Genomic DNA, 13,352 nt, shown 5'->3' on the forward strand with positions numbered 1-13,352 from the left:
CGCCTGGGAATTCCAGGTGCTGTAAACTTCTCTCCCTGGCTAAAATGCAGAGTGGTTGTGGCAGGAAGGGCATCCGACATAAAACTGTGCCAAACAAATATGAGTTCATCTGAGATGACACACTGTGGCGACTCCTAACGGGACAAGCCGAAAGGAAAAGAAGACGAAGGGCCATATTAGTTGATGCAACCAGGCAGCAGTAGTGGAAATAAAACGAAGCAGTAGTGAAACTACTCGTACATTTATAGTATTAGTAGTAGTAATGATACTGTAAGCAGTAGTAAGTATGAGTCCACTATCCTGTCCCCAAAAATGGGTGGGCTCCATGAGGGAAGGGATCTGGTGTAAAAACTACCAACCCTGATGGGACAAGCCCAAGGTCACAACAACTACTACTCCTAGTAGGACTATTAGTCGTAACCATAGTATCGAGTATGAGTAGGAGTAGTGGTACTGGAGTAAGAGTAGTTAGCTGCTCTGAAAGAAAAGTGGTAATGCTACTAATTATTTCTAGTAGTACTAGTAGTAAGTAGTAGTAGTAGTCGTAGTTGTAATGGTGCTACTTGTACCAGCTGTTATTACATAGTTGTAATAATGATAGTAGTAATGAAGTAGTAGTAGTAGTAGTAGTTGTAGTGGTTGTTAATGGTAGGGGTAGCAATAGTTGCGATAGTAGTTGTAGTAGTGATGGTTAGTAGTGGTAGTTAGTGGGAGGCGTAGAAGCTGTAATAAATACTGCGGGAAGTGAGGACTGGAGACGCAAATGTTCCGTACGATGTTGACGAGTGTAGTGGGCCATCTCCGTGACGGCGATTGCGGCCGAACACACAGCGACTCAATGAAGGTGTGCACAAAGCGACCCTGAGATGTCACGTGGCGTCACGAGCGGGGGTGGGGGGGTGGGGGGAGTGGAGGGGAACGTGAATGAGGGAAAAGGTGTCCCCGTCTTGGCTTGCGTCCCCTCACCGCCGCCGCACGGTGGCACTGCCGGCCTTCCACGGGAGGAGAAGGGAGTAAGCACCTTGCAACCTCCCTGGCGTCGTGACAAGTGCGAGGAAGTCGTCACTCGATTAACTCTTGAGTCTCCGAGAACTGCAAAGTAAACATAACGTAACATGTTCATCAGATAAATAGTGGCGTGACGGGGCAAGGATTTGACAACAACAACAACAACAACAACATCAACATACTCCGAATGCACTTTTCCAATTTGCTCTTTGTGCCGAGCTTGTAGAAGCTTGTTTAATTTTCATCTGATTTCATTTTAATGGTGTTTGGATCGTTGAAACTTGATTACTTAAAATTGGACTTTGCGTGTGTGTGTTTCCACCTTCTCTGAGAAGTTGGGATGTTGAAGGACTAAAATACTGAGGTAATAATAGCATAAATTTTTATGTAGTACAAGTGTTATTTTTATAACAGTAGTGCTAGTTAGTAGTTGTATGAATAAGTAGTATATCAATATAAATAGTAGTAGTACTAAGTTTGTAGTCTTAGTGATATTAGTAGTTGGTACTGCTCCTACTATTCGTAGCAGTCGTAGTTCGTAATAACTACGACTACTATGACTCCAGTAAATACGAGCGAGTCGATGGGCAGCGACACTCACTTGATGACAAGCAGCACCTTGACTTATAAAATGAGGAAATGTACTTCCAAATAGTGGAGCTGACTTGAAAACTAAACAGAGAATTCACACTTTGTGTATTGGGAACAGCAAAACCCTAATTGTCTGAACAGAGTCCTCAGTGGCCAGAACCCACTAATTGAATTAATCAATCAGCATTTTGCACTTGTAGTGGGTGCATAAAGGGAAGTAAGCACAAGTAGCAAAAGCAACTCAAAACTGATCACACTTGCGGAAAATGATGTGAAGAAACCAATGCGAGAGAGCTCAGTGAGCACGAGGTGCAGAAGTTTGACTACGACCAGAGAAACTCAAGGACACAGAGGCATAGGGGGAGGTGGTCGAGGAGGAGAGGAGAGAGGAAATACAACACAAGACAAAGGACAGTTCTGTCTTTCAGATGAAACACGAGCAACTATCGTAGACCATGTTCTTGCCCGCGGTTTGATAATGAGGGACTTCACCCAGTGCAGCCTAACCAAAGTACAGTAGACTGACTGTGTCCAACATGGGCTGACGATTCAGACAGGTCAGTGTTCTTTGCATGATCTACATTTTGACTGCATGACTTTTGACGGTGCTGTGCACAGAAAGGTGTTTCAATACAGCAATTAGACACTAAACTTGGAGGCATAGTACCATCCATCCGTTTTATGGGCCGCTTATCCTCAAAGGGGTTCCAAGAGTGCTGGAGCCGATCCCATCAAGCAGGAGGTGGAGTACACCTTGAACCGGTTTCCAGCCAATCGCAGAGCACATCGAAAACAAACAACCATTCACACTCACAATCACACCAAGGGGCAATTTAGACTCTCCAATGAATGCATGTCTTTGGGATGTGGCCAGAGAAAATCCACGCAGGCACAGAGAGAACATGCAAAACCCACACAGGCAGGGCCGGGATTTGAACTCCGGTCCTCAGAACTGTGAGGCCAAAATTGTCCAGCTTCACCACTGTGCCGTCTGGTTCTGAAATATGTTTCAAGGTGAGTTGAACTCCTATCTGAAGGCACCATTGTATTCCTAGTAGTCCTAATCGTTAGTTAGATGTGGTAATTGGATTAACAGGACTATTTGGAGTCTGCCTAAAAGGCAGTGTATAGTACGACTGTACCTCCAGTTGGCGACACTACATGGCTAACTTCAAGGTTGATGTTTTTGCCTTCATACCTGTTGACTGGAGTTAGCGGACGGGGGCGTGATCACACTTTGGTCCTGGGCCGGGTTGACGGGGGCAGAACAAGGAAGGTGGGTCGCACGCCAGTAAATGTCCAGATACTCGGCCAGATGTTCGCAGGCGTCCTCCAGCTGGTTCTCATCCAGGATCACGTCAAACATCTCCTGCAAACAAACAATCAAACAAATGCACAAAATCAATCCAGACAGACATCATATCTATTATGATGTCTTCATACCCATCAATCCATCTGGACCATGCACAGCTCGCTCAGAGACAAAAGATCATGGGATTTGAATGAGTAATTTGATTGAATATGCGCTAATTCAAAATTGTTTCAAGTCAGCGCCCTATAAAGTTTGACTGTCTCCAAAATTCCATTTGTGTTTCTTCATTTGTTGGCTTTTCCAGGAAATGATGAATGTGAAGATGTCTTATTAATTGAAACCATTTTATTTAAAGATCCCATATTTAGTCTATTTCTACATCCATAGTGATTCCCTTCCATGTACTACGTATAAAATAATAAATTTTATTCCAAACAACAACATGGTTCTGTCATCCGAGTAGTCAGAAAGGGCCCTTCTGACAGCTACGTCTCTCGACCCACTTTCATTTCCCCTTTGCCCATATTTGGCTAGGTCCGCCCCCTTTCCGCTCACTGGTTGCCTACGAGTTGTGAGGGCACACGACCTTGTTTTGATGACAGATGTTCGCAAGTGATGTCAATAAATTGGAGAAATTCCAATGAGCTGATTTCAGGGAAACGTTTGGATGGCAGGAATGCGGGAACCATACGAATTCAGATTACACGGTTACTGAGGCACCATAGAGACAATATTGCATCCCAAATACTAGAAAAAGTCAGCCAAAATGATTCATATCCATTCTCAATACAATCCAATGTTCTGAATGTACAGTTTATTAGAATGCGCTGTATTAGTTTTTCTCTGTCATATCAAAATATAAATTCTTTGAAGAACATGCTTTGTCCTGAAAACATTGTGCCACTTCTGCACATAAAATATATATATTCATACATATATATATTATTTTATTGTAATTAAATTACGTCACAAACACCAACACTTTACAGCAAGATTCGACAGATCGTCGGCATGTTCGCTTACAACCGTTAGTGCTAGCACTAGCTCGCTAGTCTACATAACATTTTATTGCCAGCTTGCGAAACGTATCATACTAAAAGTACTTGAACATAAACTAGCCAAGCCTTAAACAAACGTCTTCTCTAGCTGGTCGCGTTTGAGTTGACAAGATAAATCCCGCGATTGTAAAAAAATGTAGTTTTGGAATACAAGCTCTTATTGCAGTAGTCTAGAAGAGTGTAAGACCAAATTTGCCACGCAGTCTGATCCATGCTTTCCATGTCGTCTGTCTCAGACATCTTGTCTGTCCTACACTGCTACTATTTTTTTAAAATAAATTTATTGGTGGTCAGATATTTACAGTATGATGTCAAAAGACACGCGACAATAAACTTCATTTGTAGTAGTAAGAAACCATAGTGGAAGCTTAAAAACTCCACTGTGACACAGTAAAACCGTCCCATCATGAAAGCGATGCAGATCCTCCAGTCTGCTTGACCTGACAGACAAACAGGACAAAAGAAAAAAAAGCAACAAGGCTAAAATTACCCTAGCTTTTGGATTTGAAAATACTGTACATGATGGCAACGTGGGGTAAAGGAGCCTATCAATGACATCATTGATCAGATCAGCAAATGATGACATTGAAACTGATCAGTATAAAAAGCTAATTATTGGGCTGATACCGATCGGACCAATTAGATCGGTGTAAAATCTATTAGTAATCAGGGTTTGCTTTCTTTGTTGACCTTTCTGCCATTTCAATTGAAGATATCAGGTCAACCGTTTAAATGATGTGGCCAATTCCCATCTGGCACTTACATGGGCCACAATCAGAAAACCCATTTTACAGATAATATTTATCAACATGGAGGTCAGTTATTTTTATAGCGCAGTAGTTGGAATTGTTTTGATACTTTTGTGACAGCAATGTCTTTGCTTTTTGTCATGTATTTGCACAGTTTCGAGCCAGAAAATACTCATTGACCAAATAGTTGAATTATACAAGACCATGTGTTTTTGTTTTTTTTAACATGTGTACGGTGCATATATGTGCAAACAAGTGTTAGAAAAAGGAAGAGGAGGAAGTGACATACAGGTGGACACTGCGCAAGCTTGTCCCCCGCCATCATCTGGACATTCAGGTGTTTGCTCTGGGACTTCCCTCGAGATTTGATCAGCCTCTGCAAAACCTGCACGTGCAGCCCCCACAGACATGCCCAAAGAGTTACAATCTAATAACGAAATAACAATGTCCATTACGTGCTTACAGATTCATGATGAAAAACGGGACTTTTGAATATGTGGCTTTTTTAAATGTCGTCAAGTCAAAAGTTAAGCAGCGCTGATTTATTCACGTGGATTTGATTTCGCCAATCTTATTGTGCGCAGAACAGGTGAACTCAGCTCAGCTCACCTCCCAAAGGTGAGCTAAGTAATGATTCATTTATATGCATCGTCTTTAGCGTAGCAGAAAGTGCAAGTGTACGAGGTGGGTTTTTGCTCTACTTTGGGCGAGGACACTTTGACGTAGACGACGATGGGTGCCAGAGAAGTTTTGAGAAGCTGTGCAGGGTGATTGATGGTGTCTGCGTCCAGGACAACCAGCTGCAGAGACTTGGCGAGCTCAAAGATCCTCTCGATCTCACTCTGGACCTCAGCTAAGAGCCGCATGGAGAAAAGGCTCGCATAAAGGCAAATGGCAGAAGAGAGGCTGGAGGACAATGTTGTCATCGCTCACCCAGGCTGGAGCGCGTGTTGGATCGCTCCATGATGGCCTTCTTGTTCAGCACCGAGCGTTTGGCAAGCGACAGGTCCGCGGTCACCCGTGTGATGGAGATCCTGCAGGCCAAAGCATCTGGTCACATCCCATCCATCGCAGTAGCTGTGCTTCATGAGGACAGAAATGTCCGATACCCAGTTGCGACAAATAAGCGCTAGCGCCCGACAAGACTTCTGTACGCACCTGCCGTCAAATCTGTGCTTTAGGAAGTCAAACAATGCTTTCTGCATCATGTCCGTCACCTACAAAACACATCAAGTGTCAAATTACACGCAAGTAACTTCACAATAATAATTTAATCCCAGAAAACTATAGAAGTAGACCAGCAGGGAATTACTTGAGTAAAAGTACTGCGAGTAAGTAACTGTAAGGAAAAGATACCGCATAATTAAGAGGAACAAGACAAGCCAACGAGCTCAATAGAATTCATCCATCCATCCATTTTCCAAGTCATATAAATGTCCATCTCCATTTTCCAAGCCACTTTATCCTCACAATGGTTGTGGGAGTGCCGGAGCCTATTGCAACTAACATTGGGCGAAAGCCGGACTACACCGTGAAGTGGTCGCCAGTCAGTCGCAGGGTGCATATCGACACCATCACTGAGCGGGAATTGATCCCACGCTGCCTGCACCAAAGTCTGACCAATTATTTTTCCGGTAAATATTAATCCATTCTTGTACTTCTGATAATGTTAGATACTTTAAACGTCTCAGTAAAAGTAGTTTTTTTGTCAAAATGGTTTTCTGGTACTTTATATAAGACTCCGATTGTCTCACCTCGTAACCTTTAAGCGATGGCCCTACCAGCACCACCGGCCGCATGGAGGGAACGACATCGTATGGGGGCACGAGTTCCGTCTAAACACACACACAAATCCACATGGAGAAATGCTGAACACGAATATATTACCCATTACAGATGGTATTATTTGACATCACTGATGATGCAAGGGCAGAGCTGTAGAATGCAACTTTTATTTGGCGGTCAACACACCTGTTTCTGCTTCTGTTTGGCTTTCAGAAGAAAATGAGCAAACATCAGACGAGAAGGCGACAGCTCACGAGTTAATGCATCAATAATTTGGTGAAGAAAAAGATTAAAGGTCCCATATTCTGCTATATGAATATTACTGTCATATTTTGCCCTCCATCAAGTGACTAACATTTATTGAGTATTAAGATGTCAATTTTGTTTCAAGCAACACCTTGGTTTTATAATAGGAACTCAGAGAGTGACTTCTGTTGAAGCCACTTTTGTATCCACTGTCCAGATTTCGCAAAAAACGCCCTCTTTCCTCTGATTGGTTGCTTCCGTGTAGAAGACCCACACGTTTGTTCTGTCGACAGCAGACTTCTCGGTAGAAGAGAGGTAGGCAGAAATCGTCTTTAATGACGACAATAAGCTGGAGAAACTCCATTGAGCTGGTTTCAGGGCTTTCAGCAGATGCGAGGATGATTTACATTCATATTTCACACGTTTACTCAGCCACTGTAGAGACAATATTTCATCCCCAATACTTGTAAAAGTTTGCTTGGTAAAATACGGGACCTTTAACAAAGCATGCCCGATGGGCGATTAAAGAAACAATAACACTGGAGCACTTTAAGGGCTCACATCATGCATGCATCAAAACTTGCTTTCCTGTCAACCTGTATGTTAAATATGTTAAGAGAATGGTCCCGCGCTCGTTTAGGAAGCTAGCAGTCCCCGAAAAACTTGGCAGCTGGACTCTTCCAGCTCTACATACCTGCAGATGGTGGTGTAGACCTCCAGCCTCCGGATGACGCGTTGCCTCCTTTCCTGCAGAGCGACAAAATGCAAAGTGTCATTGACAACCACACCACCCTACCCACCCCCAGGTGATAATTTGGAGGAATGCACAAAGCGAATCCAAGCGAAGACGTTACCATTATCTTCATTAAGAGGCGCCGTTGAAATGTGGCTTTGGGGCAGTGACAGCAGGCGGGTGACGTACAACGCAAAAACTCAACGTGCACACGCTCCCCTCAAAAGTGAGTCAAATTTCTTGACTTTGGATGTAGAATAAAATTGTTTGGGTAAGACGAGAGATCAAACTGAGAGAGTTTCCACTGCACATCTACCCTCAGTTTCAGATTTGGATTTAAGAGAGCTACAATAGATAGATAGATAGATAGATAGATAGATAGATAGATAGATAGATAGATAGATAGATAGATAGATAGATAGATAGATAGATAGATAGATAGATAGATAGATAGATAGATAGATAGATAGATAGATAGATAGATAGATAGATAGATAGATAGATAGATAGATAGATAGATAGATAGATTTTACAAATGCATTCAAATCTTTTTAAGAAAGAGTTGAAGAAACATCTCAATTATGGGCACATGATCCCTGCGACGACCTGGTATATTTCATACGGGTTTATCATCGACGAAGGTTCAACTTGATACTGCGATCAATCATTCCCTCGTTGTCCACAACTTTGTCAGTCAAATAAAAGCTACAGATGCTCCTCTTGGTTTAGTTCAGTTAAATTCGACTGGTGCTCCCTCCCTCCAAGCGCTTGCCCCCCGGTACCAATCACACCTCCTCCACCCACAGAACCTAGGCTGGACCACTGCCAAGAGGGCGGCGTCACCGGTGACAGGTGTCCATGTATTTAAGTTTGGAGTTTTGTCAATGGCATTGCCAGTTTGTTGCCTTGTGTCAGTGTGTTGCCTTAACTGCCAGTTGGATTCTCCACCACCAGAGTAAGTGTGGTGTTGAGCTATCCTCATCACAGCGATTCTATGCCCTTTGGTTAATCCCGTCCTGTTAAGTTTGTTAGTTTGCCCAACGGTCATCGGACGCTCCAGAATGTCTTTTTGGATCCTGCCTAGCCTTGCGTGTTTGTGCCTCTGCCTTGATTTGGACTGCTTTTTGGTATTGACCCGCTTCTGAAATAAAACCACGTCTAACGTCATGTCCTCGTCTTGGAGTCCTGCATTTGGGTCCACCCACGCACAGAGACAAGGCGGGACTCCGGTCCCATCTCCGTTCCCTGCGCCTGCCTGTGTAGACATCCACCCTCTGGAATTGTCTCCCCTCTCGGATCTGCTTGACATTATCAAAACAAAAAGTCTCCTATTTCACACAGCTTCCGATCTTTAATGTCCTTTGTATTTTTTTTTTGTCACACTTATGTAAAGCTTCCATGAAAGATGCTATATAGAGCTTCTTTTATGATTGCTGATATATTTTTTTTTTTTTTACATTTGAAAGTGAATTAATGAAAAAAGAAATTTAATAATTAAATTAAACAAAATTGCTTTTTGGCTCCTAAAGCTATGTACATAAAAAAAAATAGAAAAATATGTTTCATGCGGGCTGGATGGTGGAGCAGCTGGAAAGCATTTGCCTCACAGTTCTGAGGTCCTGAGTTCGATCCCGGACTCGCCTGTGTGGAGTTTGCATGTTCTCCTCATGCCTGTATGGGCTTTCTCTGGGCACTCCGGTTTCCTCCCACATCCCCAAAACGTGCATTAATAGGACACTCTAAATTGCCCGAGGTGTGATTGTGAGGTCGGCTATTTGTCTCCATGTGCCATGCGATTGGCTGGTAACCAGTTCAAGGTGTACCCCGCCTCTTGCCCGTTGACAGCTGGGATAGGCATCAGCAAGTCCTGCGACCCTTGTGAGGATAAGCCACAAAAGAAAATGGATGGATGAATGGATGTTTCATGTGGTCATTATGAGGTGTTTAGTCTTGAACTTTTGGAAAAATTAACTAATTGGTTTTGGACTATTATAATGTGACAAAATGTGGAAAAAGCAAAGCTCTGAAAATACCTTCTGAATGCGCTGCACGTATCAAAGCAAGATATACAAAAGCTGCCAGGACATGTTGCTGTACGAATGTGGCCTGTGTGATGACCTCTGACCTCGCCGCTGCCTTCTGCTCCTGCTTGATCCTGATGGCCTCCAATTTGACTGGGCTCGGGATGAACGTGACGTCCGCACCCTCCTTCACCAGTCGACCGATCCACCAGTCGTTGTTGTATTTCTGGGGGATCGCAAAGGCGTGTTGAGCGTCCTTGCGGACTCATTAGGCATTAGGTAAAAACAATGACCTCTCACCTCTTTTATGTGCAGAAAGTCTTTGGTTTCGAAATTAATAGCTGCGCCTTGGACTGGACAATCTTCATCCAGAGCCCCGCAATAACTAACATTGGTTTTGACGGCAAAGGCCACTGCTTTTGACTGTTCACAACAAATAAAGAAACAAAACAGTGGAATGTGTTAAATGAATGCGGTAGTGTGCGAAACTCCGGTGCTGCCCAGGAGGCGTACAGAGGTGTATTGCATCATGCCCTGATCCAGGTTATTCACCTTGAAAAACAATATCAATAGTTGGGTAGTACTGGGGCGTGTAATAATTTGTATTAAAGTTGTCAACTACCCTCATAAATGGCAACAGGTGGAACCCGGGCCCATCTCACCCTACCCCACCCCAAACCACTGAACAAGCACACCCAAGCTTTGTGTGGTCACCTTGGCTCTCTCGAGCTGTAGCTGAGCTTGGCGCTCGGCTTCGCGCCGAGACGCCTCCTGGTCGTCCTCCAGGGACAGGTCGGAATCCGAGGGGCGACTAACGTAGGAATCGGCTGAACCCTAAACGAAACGATGACGGATTTCAAATGGGTGACACAAAGGCTGTATCGAGCTTTTGCTACACGTAGGGTGTCAGCAAAACTTTTCGACAAGTCGTGTTTTTTTTCTTGGAAAGACAGTCATGGCTCGCCTAAACCGGTCGATTGGCCTTCCCAGTTCAAGTTGACTTCAACATACAAGATAAAACAAGGACAAAACAAAATGACAACGAAAACACTGTATTTAGTTCAATGAGATTGACTTTGTGTTACAAAAGTAATTAGCTCAAAGCTTCCAATGCAAAATGCCACCGAAAGGCTAAGAAAACAAGCCTCTATGTTGCAGTTACTAGAAACCTTTTAAACAACTTATATTTGATCACAAGCAGGTGAAACAGATACAGACAACAAATACAACCATGCTCACAACTATATGTACTTTTACCCTGTGCAAAAATACCAATGATATTGCAACTTATTTAGAGTGAAGAAAATAAGTATTTGAACACCCTTCTATATTGCAAGTTCTCCCACTTAGAAATCATGGAGGGATATGGAATTTCCATCGTAGGTGCATGTCCATTATGAGAGAGATAATCTAAAAATAAAAATCCAGAAATCACAACGTATGATTTTTTAAAATTATTTATTTGGGTTGTGGGTTCGTATCCCACTGGGGCCTCCACTCCCTGAGAAGGGTTGCGTCAGGAAGGGCATCCGGCGTAAAAATTGTGCCAAACATATGTGCGTTCATCTGAGATGACACGCTGTGGCGACCCCGAAAGGGACAAGCCGAAAGAAACTTACTTTTATTTATTTGGGTGATACAGCTGCAAATAAGTATTTGAACACCCGTCAATTAGCTAGAATTCTGACCCTCAAAGACCTGTTAGTCCCTCTTTAAAAGTCCACCTCCACTCCGTGTATTATCCTGAATCAGATGTACCTGTGTGAGGTTGTTAGCTTCATAAAGACACCTCTCCACCCCATACAATCAGTAAGACTCAAACTTGTAACATGGCCAAGTCCAAAGAGCTGTCCAAAGACACCAAAGACAAAATTGTACAACTCCACATGGGTAGAAAGGGCTACGGAGAAATTGCCAAGCAGCTTGGTAAAAAATGGTCCACTGTTGGAACTATCATTAGAAAATGGGAAAAGCTAAACATGACTGTCAATCTCAATCGGAGTGGAGCCCCATGCAAGATATCAACTCGTGGGGTCTCAATGATCCTTAGAAAGGTGAGGAATCAGCCCAGGACTACACAACAGGACTTGGTCAATGACCTGAAAAGAGCTGGGACCACCGTTTCCAAGGTAACTGTTGGTAATACACTAAAACGTCATGGTTTGAAATCATGCATGGCACAGAAGGTACCCTTGCTTAAACCAGCACATATCAAGGCCCGTCTTAAGTTTACCAATCACCACTTGGATGATACAGAGGAGTCATGGGAGAAAGTTTTGTGGTCAGATGAGACCAAAATGGAACTTTTTGGTCATAATTCCACAAACCGTGTTTGGAGGAAGACGAATGATGAGTTCCATCCCAAGAACACTTTCCCTACTATGAAGTCAGCCAGGAAAACAAAGAGGTAAGAAGCATATGAAGGTTCTGGCGTGGTCTAGCCAGTCTCCAGACCTAAATCCAATAGAAAATCATTGGAGGGAGCTGAAACTCCGTGTTTCTCAGCGACAGCCCAGAAATCTGTCTGATTTAGAGAAGATGTGTGTGGGGGAGTGGGCCAAAATCCCTCCTGCAGTGTGTGCAAACCTGGTGAACAACTACAGGAAACATTCATTCAGGTGTTCAAATACTTATTTACAGCTGTAACACACAAAGAAATCATTAAAAAAAATCATACATTATGATTTCTGGATTTTTCTTTTTACATTATCTCTCTCACAGTGGACATGCACCTACGATGAAAATTTCAGACCCCTCCATACTTTCTAAATGGGAAAACTTGCAATATTGCAGGGTGTTCAAATACTTAATTTCTTAGGACAGTAGTAATTTTGGTTTCAATACAAAATCGGAACACCCCTAATAGCCAAGGTGAAAATGTGTCTAATTTATTTCAGGTATTTGCCGACATCATAAGACATTCTCTCAACGACCACGTCAACTATGTCTGAATTTCCACCACGTCAATTTTTGAGTCAACTTACCTGTTGCAATGCAAATTACTTTTGGCTGGTGTTTGGTCTCCCTTTCAAGCAGTTGACCTAGCATAATTTCTTCTTTCTGACTGACATGCCACACATTCAAGCTACACCGGTGTAGTAGAAGGCTAAAATCGCCATTAAAGCCATGCAGCCTATTTTCTCAATCACCTTGACAGAAGGGTTTGTTTGCTAGTGGTGCCGTCAGATAACGCTTAGCCTTTTTCCACCCTGAAGAACATGTAACTTCATGGCGAATTGTTCTATATATAGAAATCAAAGGGGAAGGGGAATTCATGGCTCTGGGGAGTCTGCCTGCAGAGCGATGCAACAAATACGGGGCGCATCAAAACATACCTTGTTACAGATCAGTCCTGTAGCGCTGGAGTCAGACATGATCGCCCCCCCACCTCCCCAATGGTGGCAGGGGGGAGATGGTGGGAGGCAGCATCAGCCTAAGTACTTCACGGCTGCCGACAGTCATTTGCGACATAAAAGTGATGCAGTGAATGTAACGCTGCTCTGTGTAAAGCTCAGCATTAGCACCGGCATCAGCATCAGCATCAGCATCAGCATCAGCTCCACCCTAATAGAAAAGCTCAAGTATCTGCTTGTGCAGCATCACACGTTGCCCACTATGCGGAGCAGCCAATCCCTCATTCAGGACGGTCTGGTGTCACATCCAGAACAAAAGAGGACGCATTTTGAATCACAGCCGCGTAGCAGACAAGTACACGCCCATCTCGATAAATGAGATTACAGTCAGAGAGTTGACTCACAACTAACAACTGCCAACTGCCAACTGCTTTCCTATTGGCTGACTCAACAGGTCAGGCCCCGCCCTTGAAAACCAGATACAGTAGTTTCACTC

General features: G+C 43.5%; 1 protein-coding gene across 1 annotated transcript; it reads right to left on the reverse strand.

Annotated features, from left to right (window-relative positions):
- Positions 1 to 972: 972 nt before the first annotated feature.
- Positions 973 to 12,877, reverse strand: LOC133493907 (voltage-dependent L-type calcium channel subunit beta-4-like). The gene is made up of 13 exons (XM_061807908.1): positions 12,839 to 12,877; positions 10,218 to 10,337; positions 9,804 to 9,926; positions 9,608 to 9,729; positions 7,444 to 7,496; positions 6,690 to 6,709; positions 6,473 to 6,553; positions 5,877 to 5,935; positions 5,652 to 5,752; positions 5,420 to 5,571; positions 5,008 to 5,103; positions 2,798 to 2,968; positions 973 to 1,092 (listed from the first exon to the last, which is right to left on the reverse strand). Exons 1-13 carry the CDS (start codon positions 12,875 to 12,877, stop codon positions 1,063 to 1,065), a joined length of 1,167 nt encoding a protein of 388 aa, XP_061663892.1. The 3' UTR covers positions 973 to 1,062.
- Positions 12,878 to 13,352: the final 475 nt, after the last annotated feature.

This window comes from Syngnathoides biaculeatus, chromosome 2, assembly GCF_019802595.1.
Source record: "Syngnathoides biaculeatus isolate LvHL_M chromosome 2, ASM1980259v1, whole genome shotgun sequence".
Lineage (NCBI taxonomy): Eukaryota > Metazoa > Chordata > Actinopteri > Syngnathiformes > Syngnathidae > Syngnathoides > Syngnathoides biaculeatus.